The sequence below is a fragment of the Phoca vitulina genome, unplaced genomic scaffold (assembly GCF_004348235.1).
Source record: "Phoca vitulina isolate PV1807 unplaced genomic scaffold, GSC_HSeal_1.0 scaffold28, whole genome shotgun sequence".
Lineage (NCBI taxonomy): Eukaryota > Metazoa > Chordata > Mammalia > Carnivora > Phocidae > Phoca > Phoca vitulina.
This window is the reverse complement of record NW_022589731.1, coordinates 21640855-21664642: the sequence shown is the minus strand read 5'-3', so window position 1 is coordinate 21664642 and position 23788 is coordinate 21640855. Positions and strand designations below refer to the sequence as shown.

General features: G+C 46.3%; 1 protein-coding gene across 5 annotated transcripts in view; it reads left to right on the top strand.

Moving 5' to 3' along the window:
• LOC116643982 (disintegrin and metalloproteinase domain-containing protein 12-like) overlaps positions 1 to 23788 on the top strand; it is a 583570-nt gene that overhangs the window by 199642 nt on the left and 360140 nt on the right. For 3 of the 5 annotated variants that reach the window (XM_032423145.1, XM_032423143.1, XM_032423142.1), the window contains 2 exons: positions 3322 to 3421; positions 3504 to 3631. In XM_032423145.1, the coding sequence (XP_032279036.1) occupies positions 3322 to 3421; positions 3504 to 3542 (139 nt within the window). In that variant the 3' untranslated portion in view covers positions 3543 to 3631. Of the gene's footprint in view, positions 1 to 3321; positions 3444 to 3503; positions 3632 to 23788 lie in introns of those variants that run through there. The other 2 variants (XM_032423146.1, XM_032423141.1) reach the window with 1 other exon arrangement.

The following is a 23788-nucleotide window of genomic DNA, read 5'->3' as shown; positions in this document are numbered from 1 at the left end:
AAAATGTGGGGAGAGGTAGGGGAGGGGTGGCTTCTGCATCCAGGCGCTGTCCAGAGGGGTCACTATTCCCAGGTCCACCTTTAATGTCTGAGGTCTTCTTGGCCGTGAATTTGAAATGCTGGCTAAAAGACGTGTAGCTGTCCCGTTGCACCTCTGAATGTTAATGCCGTTCTTGGAAAAGCCTTAGGAAAGTGGCGGGTCTTGGATTCTGAACCGACCTAGTAATTGGTCTCTAAGAGATCCCCAGACTCATAATGGGAATGCTTCTGCACACTCTCATCGTCTCTGTGGGCAGGTGCTGTTTGTCACTGTGCACCTTTGAAGGTGATGTTATGAGGAGGAGAGAGCTGGTTTCTCCTGAGGGCCTTGGCAGTGGCCGAACCTGCAGGAAGGAGTCCAAGCGTGGGAGCCCGTGGCATGTGGGAGCCAGCAAAGCCACAGAGGGCCACACGCTGGCCTTCCTGACGCTCCGTCCCCGGCCGGCGTGGTGGCTCTGCTGCCCACAAACTCTCCCTGCTCTGCTTGGCTGGCTGCTATGCTAGACTCCTACTAATTCTCACCCACCGGATCACACAAAGGCGGTCATTCTTTCTGAGCCCTGGCCTCCCAACCAGAAGGTAATACCTCAGCAATGTTGGCCAAGTTCATGCAAGAAAATGTCATGAGTTTATAATAAAGTATCTAGCACTGGGAGGACCTATAATAATTAAACCCAATTGATAGTGTGCTTAGAGAAACTACTGAAATGGGAGGAATATGTTTCTCCACAGTCCAGGCACAAAATCTCTGCTTTTAGGATCGTTTCCATGATAATTGGCTAACATTGATCATCTGCAAGGAGCCTCTTTATTTATTTTTTATTTTTTAAATATTTTTTTAAAGATTTTATTAATTTATTTGACAGAGAGAGACACAGCAAGAGAGGGAACACAAGCAGGGGGAGTGGGAGAGGGAGAAACAGGCTTCCTGCTGAGCAGGGAGCCCGATGTGGGGCTCGATCCCAGGACCCTGGGATCATGACCTGAGCCGAAGGCAGACGCTTAGCGACTGAGCCACCCAGGGGCCCCAAGGATCCTCTTTATAAGTCAAAGAGGGGAAATGAGAAGGGGAGCATCCCATTAGCGACCTGATTCATGGCCTTCTAACTGGGGGTTCTGAGGGTCCACTGGGTTTTCAGACTTGCTGTTTGAGACTTGCAGAGTTGTGTGTACCTCATGCCAGAAGTATTCCTTTTTCAATTTACTGAAAAATTTCAGCCAAATCTTCCCCTCCCAGTCCCCAAACCCAAAGCTGTTATTACAGAGACTCACAGTTAAAATACTAGATCTCAACGCAGCATTCAGGGTCGACAGGATGGCTGACCCTGCGGCTTTCCGAAAGAGGAAATGGAGGCTCAGGGAGGATGCAGGAACTAGGTTACGGTGCATCCCCTGGATGGAGTCCGTACTTGGGTTTTCACTCTGAGTCCTGGGTAGGGGCTCTGACCCTGGCTTTCAGACCTCACTCACCCACAATCACTCTGGAGCTTTCTTTTCTTCTGTATTCTTTGTTATTAGTTGTATTGTTAAATCACATTTTCATTTTAAAAACTCAAACAGTAGAGATAAAGCTGAAGTCCCTCCTGGCTGTCTTCCCTCCCACCACATTTTCCTGGGCCCAGTCCTTTCTCCAGAGACCCACAGTTATCAGCCTTCTGTGTATCCTTCCCGGCCTTTCTCTCTGCCTGAAAAGTAGACTTTTATTTGTACATCAACAGTTATCTAATTTTTATTCATAAATGGGATCATACTATATGTATTATTTTTCTGTAGCTTACTTTTTTTGCTTTATAATATGTCTGTGAGGTCTTTCTGTGGCGAAAGATACAGATACAGATTTTCCTCATTGCCTTTAACTCTCTGCTGCGTGGTGCCCTATATGGGTGTACCATAATTTATTTAGGAAGCCCTTTTAACAAAATACTGCATCAGAAGCTCCAGGAGTGAGACCTAAGAATTTGTATCTTAAACTGCCCACATGATTCAGATGGTCAGTATCAGGAAGATGGTCTGTATGCATCTGAAGGGATTTCCACTGTGAAGCTTTGGGACATTCAGTTTTCCTACTGATTCCTTATGGTCCTCTCCCTGGCCCTTTCTTGAATAGTTCCTGGATATGGCAACTCTGTGTTCATTGACTCATTCAAACCATATCAATGGAACAAGCATTTCACAGACACTTTATACTATGTGATTGGGGGACAGTGTTACATAGAGTGAGAGTCCAAGGTTCGAATCCCAGCCCACCATTAGCCAGCTGAGGGACTTTACAAGAGTCTCCTGACCTCACTGGGGCTTGTGTTCCTCAGTCGTATTGCAGAGGACATTACATGCTTCTTTCAACTGCTGTGAGGATTGAGAACATTTATGCCAGGTGATTAGCCTCGAGCTCAATAACCAAGATAATGTCACCTGCTAATATTGTCCTCATTTATATTTTTATACTTTGTTAATTATTATTTTAGAGGTAGAATCTATAAACAGATTTTGTCTGACTTTCAGACATGAGAGAAAATGAAAAAAAAAAGTGTTTGTCCATGTGCCATAAATATAGCAACCCCAAAGCTCAGGCTACAGTCCCTCCATCGTGTCTATGGATTCTTGCAGAAATATCATTTGGCATCCGGACACAGTTTCTATTAAGAGGTAGGAAAGAAGGGTCCAGAAGAAGGTCTCTTGGTCCGTGCTTGTAACTTGGAAACTCCTACTAATTTTACACCAGGACAAGAACATAATACTTACGCCTGAGATGTATCTGGAAGCAGTTTAATTAGGAAGGCAACAGGTTAAGAGGTAAACACACATTTACGTGTGTGTTATTCCAGTATAGTTCCTGCTACTTCCATTTATTTGCTGCTCCTTTTCTAAGTCATAGGAAGGCTTAAAAAAACATGTAGCAAAAAGGTATCTATCTGGGGCAAGTTTACACAGAGTGGGGAAGCAGTAGGTTTGGAATCTCCCACTTGATGCAAGCAAGTCATTAATTATCTCCGAGAATGGAGGGGCCGAGAAGTGCCTGCCCGGTAGACAACTGGCCTCTGAGCTTTGCCCCGGGGCGGTGTGGGGGGAGACTCTGCCTGCTGGCGCCGTCCCTGCCTCCGCGGCCTGTTCTGGAGACTGTCAGGGCAGCCCTGGGTCTCGGCGTCCCGCTGATCCGGGATGGCCCGTCTGCAGCCGGTCTTGTCTTTGAAATGGAAGAGCCTGCTGACAAGACAGGACACAGATCCACCCCAGGCACATGGTGTCTCGCTACCATTCAGCGTGTTTTCTGAATCTGTTTCAGAATCTATAATAACTTGCCGGAAGTGAAAAAGAAAAAAGAAGAACAAAAGAAAAGAGTGATCTTACAGAGTAACAGACTGCGTGCTGAAGTCTTCAAAAAGGTAACGGCCTGGCCGCCAGCAGGTGTGTGTGGCACGCAGATGCTGAACCTGACCTTGACGTGTTTGTCTCCTGCTTCCCTAGCAATTACTGGACCAGCTCCTTCAAAGGAACGCGGTCTAACCGTAGGCTGCCCTGCTGACCCACTCCCTGGACCTGGGATGACTTCAAACGCTGGATCAACCATTAAACTTAGCATTATCTTCATGATATGAAACACTTACTTTACTTTTGATTTTTTTTTCATAAAGGAAAACATAGCTTCCTGAATTGCTTGCCCAAACCACACAGAAACAGTAACCCTTGAGGAAATGGGCCAGCAGACCGTGGAGGGGTGACGGACGCGATGTAAACCACTAGATACAGTCCCCTCAGTTTTCCACTTTGGAATTTACCGTTTGCTTCTGATCCCCCCACCCACCCACCCACCCACCCACCGCGCCACCATTTCCACCGAGACAGAGAAAGGCCTTATACGTTCACATGGGCCTAGATCCTAGGGGGTTATTTTTCTTCATCAAATTTTTGGGACCCACATCTATCAGTTTTTAAGTATCAGTCCCCACTTTTGCCAGTAGTCCACACTTTGGGTCAGCGCCCAGTATGTTTGAATACTCTCTGGATGTGTTGGCCACGCAATGCTGGAAGCTGACCGTGGAAGTAAGCGGGTGCTCTGACAGGAACGAGGAGTGTGCAGTGTGCGTCTGGGACCCAGGGTGGGCAGAGCTGTCCTCACGACCACACCCCACACTGAGTGCTTCTCTTCATTTAGAAAAAGAGTCCATTTCCACAGAAGCTATGAGAGCGGAATTGGTGGGGAAAAAAATTACAGGTGACTTCAGTGTTTTCTGTAGAGCCTCCTCCTCCCAGGACCAAAGCTGTGTTGCTGAAAATGGCCCGGTGGCTCCCACTCTGCCATTTGCTCTTCCAACGCTGATGATGTTCATGATTTACCAGTGTGTGTTTGGGGAGTTAAGAACTAACTAGTTTTTATCAAAAATGGAAATAAATGCAATTATTACAAAAATGGAAGTATCGCTCTGCTCTATATTCCGCATTATGAACTGAGCAGCTGCTGTGGATGACGCTCGGTGAGAATGCTGTCATGGCCCAGCGGGGGCCTCTGACCCCTCTTCTGCCACCTTCTCACTACCAGGACACCCAGGTCAGGAGCCCCGGAGAGCAGGCATGAGAGAAGCAAGGAAACTGAAGAGCAAGGTTTAGGATCCTGAAGGCCTCGCATCTCACTAGGAATTGCCCCAGAATGAGAAGGAGGTTTGGGGGATTAAGCAGGAGCCCTGTTGACACCTCCATCCCCATCCTGAGGCTGTCACTCACCTTCCCTCCTCCCAGTGCTGCATATGCCATCCCTTTTCTGGAATGCCTTTCGCTTTCTTGTCTATCAAAAAACTGTTTAAAAACTCAGCCTTTGGGTTCTCTCTTGACACCTTGCCCACTGCCCTGCCCTCCAGGATGAGTTGGTGCTTTGCCCTTTGGGCACATGGTATCAGGCCCTGCCAGCAGGAGATGATGAACAGCATGGTCCGGAGCAGACTCCGGATTCAGGTCTTGGCTGCATTGCTCCCCAGTCTTTTGCCCTCAGGCTAGGGGATCGGTCTGGATCCAATCAGGAGAGAGAAACCGCACAGTAACTTGGCTGGGAAAAGTGTAATGTATATAATTACTTACCATAAAGGGAGTGCAGGAACGAGGGATTGGCTAGTGAGGAGAGGAAACCCGAAAGCATGCAGGTGGGGACAGCCCCCGAGCAGCACGGCCCCATAAGCCCCATAAGGAACATCCCCTCCTGCCCTGAGCTGAGATCCAGACAGGATGTAGCTTAGCAGGTGGCAGGCATTCCTGTGGTGCCCTGCTGTTGGATCTCGTTGAAAACCCACCCTCTGGAACTTGCTGGAAGCCAGCTCTCTAGGATGCTTGTGGGCGGGGGGTGGGGGGATGTTATTCTGCTGCAGTCACCTGAGGGGCGAGGGGGCGCCCCCTGACCCACAGGAGCCCGCTGAGCAAACGTCCCAGACCTAGGAAGCAGCACCCTTCTGTCCCGCCGTGTCTCTGTCTCCTTCACCAACAAAGCTTGGCGTTGTGCCCGCAAACAGAGGGAACACATTTAGGGGACCTGGATCCATTTCAACAGAGGAGGCAAGAAGGGCAGCTTTGCAAGGGCAAGATCATACTGCCCAACACTGGCGCAGCCAGCTCCTTAGCCTTGCCTCCGTTCCCTCACCCATAAAAAGGAGACAACTCTTGCACCTCCTCAAGAGGTTGCTATGGGAATGGAATCATCAGTGTGAATCAGCTGTTTCAAAGTGTGTCTGGCCCAAAACAGACACACCAGAGTGTTTCCTGTCACCCAGATGCAGAAATGGAGGCTGGAGTGTCTTCGGGAACCCTTGAGCCCAGGGGCCGTGAGTTGTCCATTCCCATCATCCCTCAGCTTGGCATTGAGAACATGCGCCAAAAAGACCATTGACTCCGTGGATGTTGCCACACCAAAAATCAGTCCTACAAACAGGATGCTTTGTAAACTTTGGCTCTCAAGCTCTTCTCCCTCTTAGAAACAATTTCAACAGCGTGGTTTATGCTTACCCTTAAGGTTAATCCCAGCTTTCTTGAACTTCCAAGATGGTACACTGAATTTCTATTCAGATTTTTCACGCTCTCTTAAATCATTTAAGCCAAATCTATGAGCTTAGTTCAGGCCAGTCTTTCTCAGTGCCTCACCTTTTCTTATTTTTCTTTCCTATCTTCAGAGAGTTTCAAAGCTTTTCCTAACCAATAATTTAAATTCAGGGCCCAACCACTTCTAGGCTGTTCTGTGACACTTTCTAAGAAGTGGGTTTATGTCACCTAGCAACCAAATATCTCAGAATTCCTGGATGCAGCCAACTTCCCAAAGTTGCTCATGAAGAGCTTACCCCCTCTGCAAAGCGGATGCCAAGTCTTAAAATCTAAACAGTAAGTAAAAGTCAATTTGGGATCGAATGCCCTTGAATGATGTATTTCTTTTTTTAAGTTGTTTTTTTTTTTTTTTTTTTTTTTTAAGATTTTATTTATTTATTTGACAGAGAGAGCAGGAGAGCACGAGCAGGGGAGAGAGGCACAGGGAGAAGCAGGCTCTCCACTGAGCAGGGAACCCAACACGGGTCTCCATCCCAGGACCCTGAGATCATGACCTGAGCCGGAGGCAGTCACTTAACCAACTGAGCCACCCAGACGCCCCTTGAATGATGTATTTCTGAGGACATTTCATAACTAAGGCCCCCGAGGTGGAGTCTGGGTGAGTTTGTGATGTCTGGCTCGAGCCGGTCTGTGCTCTGGGCAGCGAGCTCAGGACAGGGCTACAAAGGAAAGTCCTGGTTTCTGCTAAACTGAATTTCTTCCCCTATTGTCATTATTTGTTTTGTAATGCTGATGAGTAAATTTGGATTCCCAGCATTTCCTTTGTGTTTTAATAAGGTTATAACAGAAATACAGTAGTGTTATAATAATAAATATGGAAGTAAAAGCTTGAAACATAACAGCCATCCCTGATATTTCTCTCAGGAACTGGTGGCCCAGTTGCTGGATTCTCTTCTTAAAATCAGACTTCAGGAAAGACTTTAATGATTTTGAAATTCTAAGTAGAATCTACCTTTGTAATTTCAATAATCAAATTTTTCGTCTGGGAGCTGATTTCTTTACATCCGAGCGTATTTGGGTTCTGGCATTGGAACGATTCTCCAGTGACAAAAGCAGGTAGCAGGAGGTGAAGATTTGCAGCTGACAGCTCATGAGCTCGGACCGAGCAACATTTGAAATAATTTGAGATGGGCAGCCGGTAACAGGACCAGCCTGTCTCACTGTGGTCTCCATGACTTCATGCTGAAGGAGAAATTCCTATTTTGGTATTTATCCTCTCGCCAGCTGGTAATGGAATAATGGAAAAACAATTGCCTTGGTTTTTTTAGCCAGCACGTATTGCCAACCAAACTTCCTGGAAGCTGTGTGCTCCCTGAGTGAGTCAGCAAATGCTTGCTCACATGAAATGAGGCTCTTTGAAAGAACCATTTGTGAAACACCAGTTGCTGAAGAGTGGTTGAAATGCTATTGCTTAGGAAGTTCTCCCATTTCAACACTCGGCGTACAAATTGCTGGCTACGGACCTGGTCTCTGACTTTTCTCAGATGACCAACGGTCTGAGTAGGAGGCAGGCCAGATGCAGAAGGACGAGATGACGTGACTGGCCAGCAGGAGGCTATGCGACAGTGGGGACCTGGGCCTTCTGGGTTAGGGGAGTAAGAACGAGGTGCAGAAATGACTCACGGTGGCTTTGTGTGAGAGCGTTGGCATCCACGTTGAAAGCAAAGGAAATGATCTGTGAAGTGATGAAAATGAGTCTATCAGCAGATGCTCGTACGTTATGCCCTTTCACGCGTACTTGGGAGGTGCCCGCAAGTGTCGGGCTGAATGGCAGCCTTGGGGAAGGGGCTGACGCTGAGCTGAACTGGCCCACACCAGGGACCATTTCTCCAGATTTTTCTCCTTCTCTGTCTATCCCGAGCTGCCAGGAGGTCTTCCCCACTCATCGGGAGAGTGGGCTGTCAGAAAACTCTGTGGGATTCCACGGGGGCCCCCCTTTATCCTCGCAGTCGGGCTGCTCCTTCACGCAAATGTTTTCTCCACATGGAACCTAGCAACAACGTTGGCAAGTCTCCCCGAGAATCGAGGGTTTTTTTTTCAAGTCCGTCAGCTGCCTCAGGCACAGTTCTGATTCTGAGACCCCAAGAGACTGTCTGAGGTAGTTGTCTGGGGTGTGTGTCAGGGAGGAGGCATTGAAAAATGTCCAGTTTTTCTCGCGTCTCTAGGAAGCTTCTCACGTCCACATGCTGGATGTTGCTGGTCCCTGCCAGGCTGGTCCCTGCCAGGCGGCAGCCAAACCATGACTTGAAGCCAGGGAGGGAGGGGAGAGCATTTACTTGCCTCTAAGATCTTCAAAAACGTTGGCTTATTCTTATCCAAGCCTACAGAGGAAGAGAACGCAGTTTATGGTCTAAACTGCAGCTGAGAAAAACGATCATGAATTTCTTTCCATCTTTTTTATGAAGCAGCACTAGGAGAAACATAGGAAAAGCGTCCTGTCGATGACGTGCAGAGCATGCTTTCTTTCTTTGGTGTCTTTACTTTGCTGACCTGCCTGAACTGCTGGAACTGACATCAGGGAAATAGGGCAACTGCTGGAACTGACATCAGGGAAAAGATATTACAACTGTCACCCGTGTTGAGTACATACGATGTGTAATATCCTTTCATCAAAGCCAACGAGGCTGCCTGCTTACTTGCCCACTGATGTCAGGGACAGGGAAATTATAAATCTTTTCGCTGCTGCCGATTTGCAAGGAGGTAAACCCACAGTATTTGTTGTATCCACTGTGGTTCCTTGTGACTGATGTTATGACACGGATACCAGAGGAATTTGTGATGACGATCCACTTAATGGTTATGTGTTGCCAATTTTGTCCTTAACATTGAAATCTATTGAGTGCATGTACAGAATATTTTGTGCTTGTTTTTGTTGAAAAGTATACAGCGAAGGATGGTTAGGTGGATTTAATTATTATATGCTGACGTAATTATAATTCCAATTCTTGCTCGCTCGTCTGAAACGTTTGTTAAATCAAAATGACAAAATGATTCAGGATAGTTTTCTGGGACTTTGGTAGCCTGTGACGTTTCGTTGGCATAGCGAATACTTTTGCATGAGTGATACTGGGATGTGCAGACATTGGTTATTTTTAGACGTGAAATTGGCTCAGATTAGGGAAATACGATGAAGCCTTTTTTTCAGATTAGGGTGTTTCGACCTGAATTCTCAGTTGGCAATTGAGTGAGACTCCCCCACTACCCAGCCCCCCGATGCATGAGGTGGTTTCTCATTGATGGGTCAGGAACAGAACAGAAGAGAAACCTGGATAGAAACCTACTGAGCTCGGGACCCAGTTCAAATGTCTCTGAAAGTAATGGCTTAGGATGTTGTTTTTCTCTTGAGTGCTAACCACATGCCACACGCTTGCTATGTGCTATATATTGTAGGGGCGGAGAAACTTTTCCTCTCTCTGTCCTAGGCTCTCAGCTAAGGCTTTTAACAAAGGACAAATTAATAAGAGACGAACAGAAGCTTATTGATATGTGCATCTCATATCTCATCTGTAGACATGAGACAAGGTCAGGGAAGAGTAAGACACAGCCTCACACCTGCTTCCGGGGTCCTCGGAGAGCAAAGGTCCTGTTACGGACTAGATGTTTGTGTTACCCCCAGAGTCACATGTTGAAGCCCTAACCCCCTGTATGGCTGTGTTTGGAGGTGGAGCGTCTAAGGGTGTAATTAAGGTTAAGCGAGGTCATGAGGTTCGGCTCTGAGATCATGACCTGAGTCTGAGGCTCCTTAAAATGCATAAAGAGGTCACATGAGCACGCAACAAAGGGGGTGGCTGTCTACAAGCCACGAGCAGAGATCTCAGAATGAAACGTAGATGGCTGGCACCTCGGTCTTGGACTTTCAAGTCTCTGGACCGTGAGACCTGTCTGTTGTGTAAGTCTCCCAGTCTGGTATTTGTGGCAGCCCAAGTAGCCCAAGACAGGACCCTTGCCATCCTGGTAGCCCCACACCATTTGCCATCCTGGTAGCCCCACACCATTTCTCAACTGCACTTGCTACCCCAGTCTACAGCCCATGCGCTCTCTGAGCTTGAGGCTGCTGGTTATCTGTGCTGACTGGGCTCTACTTTCGCATTCTCAGGCATGGTGTATCAGGAACTTCCTGCTGCCTTCCTGCATGCCTCATGGAGAGGCCTGGAAACATGCTGGAGAAGCAAATTAAAGCCCTTCCTCTGTCCCACCTAGAGGAAATGGATTTCTCCTCTAGGTCATATCCTGGATTCTCTCTGTCCCTGGCATATAATCCCCAGGATCTAGTCCCTTAGGCAGAGTGCTTGATATGCTCATGAAACTAAAGGAATTTAGGAAGTTACTTCCTCATCCCCCACAAAGCCTGGCTTCAAGACCATTGTCTCATGAAAGATGTCAAGAGAGTGAGCTGTAGGGCTCAAAGCTCTTCAATGGTCTCTTTCATTTTCTGAGATATTCCCTTTTTTTGTTTGTTTCTGAGTCAAAAAGTCTACATGTTTACAAGTCATGCCCACTTCACATTCATTACCCACAGAATGGCCCCAGCAGGTGGAAAGTAGGTAGGCTCTGGACTGGCTTCTTTTTAATAGGAGCTGGAGCTGCGGTGTGTGAGCATACGGGGGCGGGGGGGGGGGGGATGGCTAGAGCTTCTAAGATAAGAATAGAATAGTGTCCTTTCAGAATCACTCTTGAATACCATCTTGAGACAGACTAAGGTGTCTCAGTAAAGGTCTGCAACTTGTCAATGTTTCCTCCAGCTTTGAAACAGATCGGCTGAGTATCAGATGAAGAAATTGACATGTTTAGGGGACTTGCTGTGCACAAGAAAAAGCTTTTTTTTAAATTACTAGAATCCCAGTCAGGACAGTGAGAAGGTTGTACTTTGAGAAGCAAGGGACCATAGATCCTATTGCCCATCTGGTCCTCCTGCAGGGCAGGGGCTCAGAGTAGAAAGATGAGCATCCCCGAATGCTGGTTAAATTGCTGCCTCCTGCCCCGCCACCCTGGGGCGCCTGGGTGGCTCAGTTGGTTAAGCGTCTGCCTTCAGCTCAGGTCATGATCCCAGGGTGCTGGGATCGAGCCCCGCATTGGGCTCCCTGCTGAGCAGGGAGCCTACTTCTCCCTCTGCATGCCATTCCCCCTGCTTGTGCGCGCTCTCCCTTTCTGACAAATAAATAAAATCTTTTTTAAAAAAGAGAGAAATGAACACTTGGAGAAATGGTTAATGTGTTTTTATACTAGCTCTGATGAAGAGTGGACAGTCATGGGAAAACTTGGTAGGACCAAGGGTATGAGCGAAAGGGTAGGAAACTTAGTAAGGCCTGCTCACACAGGGTCCTCTTGGTGTCCCTCATCTCCTGAGATAAGGATGCTCCTTTCCTTCGGGCACAGGGAAGCACCTCTCACATGAGGTCTTTCAACTGCTTCAGGGAGAAGGGAGGGTCAGGGAGTCTTCCCTGCACCTGCATTTCTTAAATTCCTTCTGCTTCACATATGCTTAAAACATGGTAAGATGCTGTATTTTGGGACTGCGTGTTCTGAACTCCATTAGACTTAACATATGGAACAGGATACCTCAAAGCTTCAGGGAAATAAAATTAGAAAATATTTGCCTTGGATACTTGCATCCTTAGCAGTGATGTGTCAGGCCTGCAGAATAAGGAGGAATTAAGTAGGTTCATCACGACATGAGAATAATGTAGTCCTGTGATGACTCAGCTAGACTGAGAGCCCCCCGGGGGCAGGGGTTATGCCTCCCCAGCCACTGGCAGGGAGCCTGGCACCCGTGGGTGTCAGGATGTTCTCATTTCAATGTCACCAGCCAGTTTTTCATTACATCTGGGCCTCACCAGCTGCTCCTCACTTGTCTTCCTTCCGTGTCTCGCTCCATCTGGGGAAGTGAACGTTGTGTAACTCATCTCTTCAAACTCAAAGGTAATGGGAGAGACAGACCCTTTCCGATTCTGAATAAGAATCGCCACTAAGTTGAAATCACATTCTGAGGTGAGGTGACTTCCTATGTATACACACGGTGAGTGCCATTCACATGCCCGGCTCGATGCTTCAAAGCCCGCACTGGCGGTGCTCAGAGCCGTGGCCGAAGTGTGTGATGGGTAAGGAGGGGGGCGGGGGGTGTTGTCAGCAGCAATCTCAGCCAGGAGCAGAAACAAACTTCTGAATTCTGAACCTTCCGGGTCACATCAATGAAGAAACTTTATTCTCCATGCTAAATAATGGCAAGTTTTCGTCAAATGTAGGTCACAACTGCACTGTGATACAAAGATGTGAGATTCAAGGTTTATAACTTTCTCTTCCTTCTATAGAATATATGCATTTCCCCAAACACATATGTTATTAATAGCCCATAAAATATTAACTTCATCTAAAAATGCATTTTTAAGGGCATAATCTGTGCAGTACACACATTGGTTTTCTCCAGACACTTTATTTCGAAAACCCAAGTTCCCTTTTTCTTGATGTTGGTGAAAGAGACCATTCTACAGATGTTGATTTGTAATGAGCAAGAGAGTTCATGATCTTGTAGTCAGGGGAGTCAACACAGAATCAATAATTCTGTCAAAAAAACTCAAGATTTCAAACAAGAGATTGCCCCCCACCCCCCCGCGACGTTGAAAAGGCACGGGGCACTATGGGAGCAGTTTGTCTTTAGAAATGTACCACATGGTTTTGGTTTTGGTTTTGTTTTCTGTGGGCACTTTCCAAAATGAGGTTCAAAGTCCTGGAGCCATAAGGGGGCCCGGCACAATGACTTTGTTGTTGTCGCCATGGTATGTGCTTAAAGACATCGTGAAAAAATTTGTGGTGACCGTCAACTCATTGCCTTGGGCTTGGGGACACCACTTTCCACTTTAGAACACTTGTGTTGCTCTTTGCAGATGAGCCCCGTAGTACCAGCTCTATGAATTTTCAGAAATCATTAATGCTAGAAGGTACACATCATAATCCAAATCTCGGAAGGGAGAGAAGGAAGATGTTGACTTCAACCTTCATTTGGTCCTGTTATGGGACTCCCAGGCTCTGGAAAGGCAGCTCATCTCCGCTGCCTTCTGAGCATATTGTCCTGGGAAAGACAGCCCCACATATGGTTTGAATTCAATTAGCCAGGTCCTCCGAGAGGCACCAGGGTGCCATTTAGGACATTGCTTCTTGCATTCTCATTTGCAGCCTTGCAAATAATATTCAAAATCATTCGACCATAAAGAATTTTCATTACCCTTCATTCGAGTCAACAGCAACTACGTATTGACTGGACGCCTACTTGGGGGGCTGTGGTAGGTACCACATGGGTGGATCAAGAGGGGATGCGGCACAGAATTCCAATGCCTGAGCATGTGGAGGGCAGACTTTCGAGTGAGAGCAAAGGACGAAGCATTTCTATAAATGTTGAGCTGTAGTAAAAAACAGAACAAACCCACTTAGATTTGGTTATACAAAGTTGAGAAATTGCCAAATGTCAAGGCACTGGAAACACTGCAGAAAGTCGCATAGCAAAGTGGGACAGATATTTGAACTATATGACAAAGGGGGATGCCCTTTATAAAGGCTTCATATAGATCAGTGAAGGAAAAACAACGCTCGGTACAAATATGATGGAAGGCCATGCACAAGCCTTTCACAGAAGAAAGATAAACGGTCAACAAGCATGCACAAATGCTAAACAGCGCTAGCACCCAAAGAAATGCAATTAAAATAATGAAATGTTTCAAACTATCAAATTTTGTGTTTTTTTGTGGGTTTTTTAAGAGTGAAAGAAAACTGTAGTAACAGGGAACCATGTGAGTTCAAGGCGTGGGCCATTGCCTCTCTGGTCCTGCTCCGTGATAAGACATCTGTGCTCTGTCCAACCCACGCCCAGCACACATGCTCTCCCGCCTGCACAAACCGTGGAGAGCTGCTCAACCGCACGGTCCTGCAGTGGGAGCCAGAGCGGACGGCACAGGGCATCAGAGGCTCCCTTGAGTGGGAGTGAAGGAGGCGTGAGAACACAGCTTTGCAAAGAAGCATCCACCGAGAGGTGGACAGGGCGGGAGAAATGCTGCCCCAAGGAGACACCCCACGTCCGAAATGCCAGGCTGTGCTTCCTGCAGCTGGAGCCCCTGAAACCCGCCACAAGCCTGCTCCCCCCCCACCCCCCGCCCCCCAGAGCAGCTTTGAGCACGGTTCTGTTCCTGGCACCTGACCGAGCAGTCGTCCTGCATGGCAAGTGGCTGAGCGAATTAGAGGAACCTGTCCCGCAGCATTTGGCAATTTGTGTTAGCAGCCCTTCCCAGCGAAGAAATTTACCGAAGACATGATGAAAGATTTGTGCCCAGGGACATTTATTGAAATAGTATTTTTAATAGTGACAAATGGAAAACAACTTAAAAGTTCCACAGGAAGGCAATTGCTTACATCCATAAGAGGATGTACCAAGGTCGGGCAACGTATTTATGGTAGAGTGTGATGTTATGAAGCTGCTGCTAAAAAAGCGAAATAGTATGAACCCTTACATTGGCAGAAAACGGTGGTTTTTTTCTTTTAATTTTTTTATTGTTATGTTAATCCCCATACATTACATCATTAGTTTTAGATGTAGTGTTCCATGATTCATTGTTTGTGAGAAAACGGTGTTTTTATGCATAGGAAAAAACCCAGAAAGTATATTATCCAAAATCAATTAATGTTTTATTTTATTTATTTATTTATTTGTTTGTTTGTTTTAAAGATTATTTATTTATTTGACAGCAGCGAGAGAGGGAACACAAGCAGGGGGAGTGGGAGAGGGAGAAGCAGGCTTCCCGCTGAGCAGGGAGCCCGATGTGGGGCTCGATCCCAGGACCCCGGGATCACGACCTGAGCCTAAGGCAGACGCTTAACGACTGAGCCACCCAGACGCCCCTAATGTTTTATTTTAAAATAGCATCATATTTATAGGTAAGTTCCAAGAGTAGTACAAGGAATACTCACATACCTTCACAGACCTTCACCCACGCTCACCAACTGTGTTAACATTTTACCACGTTTGCTTTACTGTTCTCTCCCTCTTTCTCTCTCTGCACACACACACACACACACACGCACGTGCAGTACACTGCATATTGTGACTATAAAATATAGATTATACGTAATATGTATGTACATGTAAGCACATTATATAATCTCTATGATTGTATAGGTGGGTATATATAATGCATGTAACATGTATGACGTAACATGTTATATACACATGTGTATGCATGTGTGATGTATGCATGTCATGTACGACAACATGTATGACATAACGTGCGTGGCATGACACATATACATATATGTTATATACACATATACACACATAGACATGTGTGTAATACTACACATGTTATGTAAAACTCTATATATTATTTTTCGGAACTATTTGATATTAAGCTGCAGAAATCATCTCCTTCTCCCTGGAAATACTGATCTTCACACTTTATTTTTATTTTCTTCCTTCTATATTTTCCAAATTTTCTACCTTTGTAATTAGATAAAGATAATTTATGTTATCTTAAGACATAAATCACAACTGTTTACCTCTCAAAATTTTGAAGTAATTTTTAAAATTACTGTCTGGACAATAAGTTGATAGAACTCTTGAAATCAACTTAGAAATACATAGCTAAGCTGTAAAATGTACATTTCTTTTGAACCAACAATCCTACTGCTGGCATTCGAGAAACTTCTAAAATTTTGAAAGCACATTATGTAAGAAATTAAATTATAGTATTCTTTTTAAGAGGAAAAAAGTGTGAGGGGCACCTGGGTGGCTCAGTTGGTTAAGCATCCAACTCGGTCTCAGCTCAGGTCATGATCTCAGGGTTGTGAGATTGAGCCCACGTTGGTCTCCGTGCTCAGCGGAGGGTCTGCTTGAGATTCTCTCCCTCTGCCCCACCCCCGGCTTGCTCTCTCTCTGTCTTTCTCTCTCTTAAATAAATAAATAAATAAATAAACAAAATCTTTAGAGAAAAATGTGAATAAGCCAAACGTCCAACAATAGAGAAATAGTTACAAAAACTCGTATATCCATCGGGAGAAATCTTACATGCCCATTAAAAGGTCACGTACGTAATGAAGTACTTCACGTAATGAAGTACTTATTACCACTGGTAAATAAATAGCAATGTTACGGACTGAAGGTTTGGGTGGGTGGGATGTATGTCTGGAGGGGGTCATCCTGAAAAAGCTCTAATGAAGCCCCACTAAATGGGGAAGCCATCTGATCTGCGGGCCATCCTGACCTCTCCTGCTGGGAAGACAGAGGCTGGAGTCTCAAACACCTCTTGCCAGAGGACCCGAATAACAGGGACAGTGAACACAGAGAGACTCCCCAGGAGTACTGCAAAGAGGACTTAACTTTTTCCCCATTCCATGCTCAAGGCCATTCCTTGATATAACCAATGGCTGCCTTCTCTCCTCCTAAGCCCACATACAGCCTAGGAATCATTCTGGAAGCTACTGCACCACCTGGAAGTGACCCTATGAATAAACCTTTCTGCCCCCCCGCCCCGAGCCAAGCCTTGGGGGATAAAAAAAATGCAAATGGAGATGCATGGGCCATTAAGCTTGGGGTGGGGCAGGTTGGGGGACAGCAGAGGGAGTGAGTTGCCACAAGCAGAGCAACCAGCACCTGATAATGAAGACTTACCTCCAGAAAGGTCAACTTTCAGAAACAATGGTCCCTGACCTGGGGAAAAGTGTTCATGTTAATATTGGGTGACTGGTCATTTTCATTTTCATATCACTGGAGGCCCTGTAGCCCCACACCCTAGTGCCTTTGGGCCAAGGATGACTGTCTTCCAACAGCCTGAGCATTGGCCTCTGGTTTGCTTGGTGGAAGCTTCATGCTGTGTGAACATGGCGGGACCTAGCATTGACCTTGAAAAGCAGGATGCCGTTCTTTGCCGCCTTCTTGCCGGAGTCCAGGATAAATGCAGGCTCCACCTTCTGAGCAGAGGACAGACTGAACTGATTTCCCCAAGGAGCAGGAAGACTTGCTGCCATAAGTCTAGTGGACGCCAGTCCAGGACTGGAAGGAATTGGTCATTCTCTACTATGATCCGTCCAATCTTACAAAGACGATCATTTCTAAGATGAATACAACCGTAACTGCTGCTTGAAGAGACAAGCAAATCATTAAAAAATAGCAATCTTCTCAATGCCAGAATGCATGGTCACAGCAGTGATACATCCTCGGGGATGCCTCTTTAAGTTCAGATAGGAAAGATTTAGGAACTGCAAGAGTTACAGGATTTGCAAGAGAGCCCTATCCATCTATGTCAGGATGTCAGACCCAAGGGGTGAGCCAGCTGAAAGGCAGAAAGAGACACAATCCCCAGGAATTAAACCTCCAAGTGCAAATTTTAACTTTAAAATCAGTTTCATTTATACCAAGGGAAATCTGCAAGGAAGTGACATTTTAAAGGTTCCAGTCCTTCAGGGGTAACAAAGACAACATTATGTCCAGCGAGCAGCTGTTCTTTGATGTTTTAAAGGGCAGCAGACAGAGTGCCCAGGTGGAATTAGGGCTGGATTAGGAGGCAGGCGAGTTGAGGGAAGAGGCTGGGAGAAGGCATTCTACAATTTCAGGCTTTGGTCTGCAGACAGTGCGACACGTGGATGCAGAAAACACTCTCGGGCCCCAGAGAAAGCCAGGGCCATGGCAGCTCTCGGCTATCTCCCCTGCTTGGGAAGATGCATTGCTGGGGAAAAAGAGGAGGGTGTTTTTCCGCATGACTCATCCCCTCCGGTCTGGAGACAAGAGTGGGAATTACTTCATTATTCCAGGATAGAAAGACTTGGAACTTTTGTGAGCAGATCCTGCTGTTCCTATCTTCTGCCTGGGAACAGGCAAGACAAAGTGAACCCCAGTGCTGAAGCTCTTGCCGAAGATGGGCCAATCTGGCTGGGGATGGAGGGAGTGTTTGCTGAGGGTCCCTGACTGTCCTACCTGTGTCCCTGAGGAGGAAAACAGACTCCCCACACAACTGTCTGCTGCCCATTTAAGCAGCTGCTTGGAAATCAAGAGTTTTTACAAGAAAACCCAGCCCAGAAAACACAGTTTCAAAACATGTGAGGGGGGCACCTTGTACCTGATGAGGTCTGTCTTTCTGCCAAGAGTCACTTCTACATTGGTAGTAATTAAATGTGTTTATTTCCGGGGGCACCTGGGTGGCTCAGTCGTTAAGCATCTGCCTTCAGCTCAGGTCGTGATCCCAGGGTCCTGGGATCGAGCCCCGCATCGGGCTCCCTGCTCAGTGGGAAGCCTGCTTCTCCCTCTCCCACTCCCCCTGCTTGTGTTCCCTCTCTTGCTGTGTCTCTCTCTGTCAAATAAATAAATAAAATCTTTAAAAAAAAATGTGTTTATTTCTGTGTCAACCATTTCAGTTCTGCAGTGGGTTGTTGTCAAGAGATTAGAATGATCTCCATTTCCCATAAAGGCTTCAAGGTAATGACTGTGTTGAAACTGCTGTCATTGAATGCAGTTTTCTGGTGTTGGAGCTTTGCTCTAGGAAAATCTGGTTTGTGCAGATCTCACCTGGAGAACAACTGCAGCTCTTTTCCAGAGGGAAGTCCCAAGTCAATTGTCCACAAGGCATCTCCTGAAAGAAACAGCGAGGGGACACAGATAAGAGGATGGTCTTTCAGAGGGTGCTTTCCCAGAGCTTAAGTGCAGCAGTGTTGAGGGTCCTCAAGGACCTGCCTTCCTCCTGCTCCTCCCAGCCCCCGCTCTACCCTCTAGACTAGAAGGGCAAGATGCAGCTGCAGGCAGCGTGCTCTGGGCTCACGCCTCCACATCTTTGTCCACACTATTCCTCCTACTGGGAAAGTCACCCTAAATGTCTTCACCTACCAAACTCCTACTCACTCTTCAAGACCCCCTCTCTTCCAGGAAGTGGCTCCTGGCCACTACTAAGTTTCCACCCCGCATTGGGCTCCTCAATCAGCAGGTAGTCTTCTTCTTTTTTTTTTTTTTTTAATTTATTCATTTGAGACACAGAGATACAGAGAGAGAGAGAGAGAGCAAGCACGAGCAGGGGGAAAGGCAGAGGGAGAGGGAGAAGCAGGCTCCCCGCCGAGCCAGGAGCCTGATGCGGGGCACGATCCCAGGACCCTGGGATCATGACCTGAGCCAAAGGCAGACGTTTAAGGCAGCCACCCAGGTGCCCCAGCAGGTAGTCTTCTTGTCTCTCTCTCTCTCTCTGTCCCTCCCTTCACTTGCGCTCTCTCTCCTCCCTCTGAAATAAATAAATGAATCTTTTAAAAAATTCTGTTTTCAGGGATGGAGAAAACAATTCATTGACATAGGATACTATCAATATCTGTTAAATAAAAACCAAAAAAATGAATTATAAAATGTATGTCCAGTATGTTCTCAAATTGGGTTAAGATAGCTAAATAGATAAAAATATATCTCAAGTAAAATGTGATTAACCAGAGATAACAATAGTATAGATGGTTTTTGCTTTTTTTTCCCTTTGTGCTTTTATATAGTTTCTAAAATTTTTATCATGAACCTTGCACTGGTTTTCTATTGCTGTTACGACAAATTACCACAAACTTAAAGCAACACAAATTTATTATTTTACAGTTATATAGGTCGGAAGTCTGGTAGGGGTCTCACTAGGAGAAAATCAAGGTGTCTGTAAAGTTGGGTTCCTTTCTGGGGGCTCTAGGGATGAATCCACTTCCAAGCTCATCCAGGCTGTTGGCAGAAGTCAGTTCCTTATGCATGGGTTCCCTTGGGGTCCCCGTGTCCTTGCTGGCTGTCGGCTGAGGGCCATCCTCAACTTCTAGAGCACACTCACACTCATTGGCCCATGGCCACTTCTCCAACTTCAGAACCAGCAACAGTGAGTCAGATCTCCACGAAACCTCTAATCTCTCCTGCCTCTTCACCCCGTGCATCTCTCACTCTCCTGCCCACCCAGAAAATCCAGGTCTCCCTATTTAAAGGTCAGCTGATTAGCAACCTTAATTCCTCTGCAAGCTTACTTCTCTTCTGCCTCGTGACTTAACATAGTCACAGGCATAAATGCTGGGAGACCAAAATCCTGCCTCCCACAAACATTTATTTAATTGATGAAGGAAAAGCCCTTGAAAAAGGAACCATTTGAAATGATGTGAAGGAATGTCCACCATCTCTTTTTTAAAATAAATAATAATTGATCTTGGCCATAAACAACTCACTAGTTCTGTGAGCATCTCATTTTCTTAGAAACCTCTGGCTTCTTGAACTCTCAACCAAAATTCCTGATCTCTTGATAAATTTTTCTTCTATCCTTTCTTTAAGAATGAGCTTCTTTCTTCCTGATTTCAAATGTTATGTGTGTCCTCCCACATGGCCACCGTTCCCCTCCCTGGGTGCCTGGCCTTTGCCACGTGGGGCAGAGTCTCTTCTACCCTGCCATCCTGGGTTGGTATGTCACTTACTTTGGCCAATGGACAGGAGCAAGTGTGACGCAGCCAGAAGTTTGGAAAGATCATTAGCAGTAGGACTTGACCTTTCCTCATGCTCTTTGGATCCCTGAGACCACCACATGATGAGCCTCTGCTGGCCCACAGAAAATGAGAGACAACTCCATGTAGAGATGCCCAGCCCCGAAACCAACCAACCTACCAATCACCAGAAATTCGAGTTTGGTCACATGAGGCCATCCTGACCCATCTTCGCTGTCAGCTGACTGCAGAGACCCATCAAGCCAGCCTGGACCCAGTGAACAGCCCACTGACCCACAGAATTGTAAGGCATAACATTTCTTGTCTCTTGTTTGAAACAGCTATGTTTTGGAGTAGTTTGTTACCTGGCAAAGGCTAACTGAATATAATTTAAGAAAAATTTGAAATTTCAAAACATTTTAATAAGGGCAACAAAAGTAACCCACAATTCCATCAACCAGAAGTAGCCAGTGTGAATATTTTGGTGTATTTTCTATCAGTTTTTATATTTAGTTACATGGCTATAGAGAAAGAAAGAGAGGGAAATAGAATGATGAGAGAAACACACAGAATTGAATTTAAATAAATAAAAAAAAAAAAGGTATAACACCAAAAAAATTTTTTTAAAAAGAGAAACAGAATTTATATGATATGGAATTTAAATCTTGCTTTCTCCCCCCTATCACAACTAACCAGCATTATTTTGCATCATTGGCTCTTTCTGGAAAATAGGGTGTTTGTTGACTTGGAAACGTCTTTTGAACACTCCAGTCTCGCTCATAGCCAGTCATGTATATAGGTTCCTTCATCAACCTGTGTACCTATGAGTCCAAGCGGCATAAATATTCAGCCTAGTTGGGTTAAAATGAAACAAGCCCAACTGCCCATCAGATATTGTTCAGCTTTATCTGAATGATTGACTAGGCTTGAGTTTCGATTGACACTGGGGACAGGATGAAGTTCTTGTGAAATGTACTCTTTCCAGCACTGCAGAGCCCGGCCTGGGTAGACAGGTGGAACTGCTGGTTGAAGCCCTTCGTGGATGTTTATTTGTGTTCCAGCTTCACCCTCAGCCGTACTCACTGAGGGGACGCTGACCCGGATGGGCAGCCTCCTGCACAGAACTCGTCCTGGGGGAAGAGATAGCCCTCCTGGCTGCAGGTCCACTAGGAGGGCCTGGCTTATATCGAAGAGGATGGGCCATTCTGAGCATGCAGACTGCCCCATTTTTAGATTTGTTCACATCTGAGTCCTAGGAAGAGAGGGGTCTTATGAATGTGACCCTACCCAGGCCACAGCTGGGCTTACTCTCAAGGAGCATGGTTCAAAAGCCACACACTAATTTGTAGGGAGTCCAGTACTTTGGGGGGCTCCAAATCAAAACACTTAGGAACTTATACCCCATTATTTGGAGTCCCCATTTTCGCGTCTCCCCACTTCAGCTGTCCTCTGCCCCTAAATCAAGGACCTGTTACTCCACCTTTCCCAACCCCTTAGCTCCACCTGACTCCTCACCTTTCATATGTAAATGCTCCCTAATGTCACCATCTTGGGCTTCAGGTGAAGTCCTCACCTCTCTTGCTGGCCTTTGTCGGCTTCTCTGTTGCCCATCCTCTCCTCCTGGATCACAAAGCCCAGGAGTCGGCCCAGCAGAAGTAAACTATCCCCAGGAGGCTGGAGAAATGAGGGCCATCCATACAGGGCTTTCTTTGCTTGGGCAAACAGGGGAGGTGTGAGAATACTCCCATGACAGTATCTTTTTTCAGCCTGAATTGACAAGTGCTATCTTCGCTAAATTCCCAGCGGACATTTGCAAACAAGGTGGCTCTACTGGGTCACATGTCACCGTGCTGCGGGAGCCCAGCGCAGGTCATCTGGCCCTTGTGCTGTTTCCTTGTGTGCAGCTTCGGGAAGATGGGGCTGAGCGCCGTGCCTGGGTGGGGAGGGGGACAGTGGAGGCCAAGGGCGTTTGCGCACATCACAGGTGTGACAGTCCTACGGGCCACCTGGAAGTAAAGGGCTGAGTCTTCTGCCTTCGTGGGCACCAGAGCCAGTGTTGAAAATGCAATGGAGACCCAGATAAATGCAATAAAATGCAGCCTAATCCTCACCTCCAGGCTGGTGTGACTTGAAGGAATGAATACTGCTGACATGAGAAGCACATTCGTTCCAATCTCCTCAATCTTCCTCATAGCTCTGCTTCTGTCACCACTCAGCCTCTGTGATTTCTGTTTTCATTTGGTAGCACCCTCGACATAGAGAAATGCTCATGAAATGCTCACACCTGAAGTTGCAGATATCAGTTCACTGATGTAATCATTTTGCCGAAGTTCAACGAAAGCCAACTACTTGCCTAAAAGATGGACTTTTTCCTTTAATTGCTGGTGGTTACCATTATCTACACAGGGTATTCACCCAGCAGTGGATTCTCATTCCCCCAACCACCTTAATGGCAACCTTTATGTAGACACGTCTGTCCAAGCTGACCCAAATAGCATCTCTGTGATCATTCTCCTCTTGGCGTGTGCGTCCGGACCATGAGGTCACTTCAGAGAATTCCTCAACTCAGAGACGGGGGCAGGGCAGGGCAAGCGTTTGCATCTCATGAAACCTCCACAAACAGAAGACTGCTGGTCTTGGCAAGGATTGAAAACGTGAGCATGTAAATGCTGTTTTCTGTGCTTATGGCAATATGGTGGCCAGTGGGGAAGGGATGGACTTTTCAAAAACAGATCCACACTATCTAAGCTTGGTGCCAACCAAGGCAGCTCCTCTCTGGCAGCTGAGTCCTGCTTCTTTGTGCCTCCAGTCCTGCTGCACATGAGGCCTTGGAGATGGAAAACATTTTCTAATCCTCGAGACTTCTCTGAATTTCAAGCCAAACAAATTTTCTCTGTGTGTTACAGCTATTTAAATAGGTTCACCTGGTCCAAAGAGTTTAGTTGTTATATAAACTGTGTACCGAGTCCTGCCAGGTAAATAGGTTTTAGGATTTTTTTTTAAAATTTTTTATTGTTATGTTAATCACCATACATTACATCATTAGTTTTTGATGTAGTGTTCCATGATTCATTGTTTGTGCATAACACCTAGTGCTCCATGCAGAATGTGCCCTCTTTAATACCCATCACCAGGCTAACCCATCCTCCCACCCTCCTCCCCTCTAGAACCCTCAGTTTGTTTTTCAGAGTCCATCGTCTCTCATGGTTTATCTCCCCCTCCGATTTCCCCCC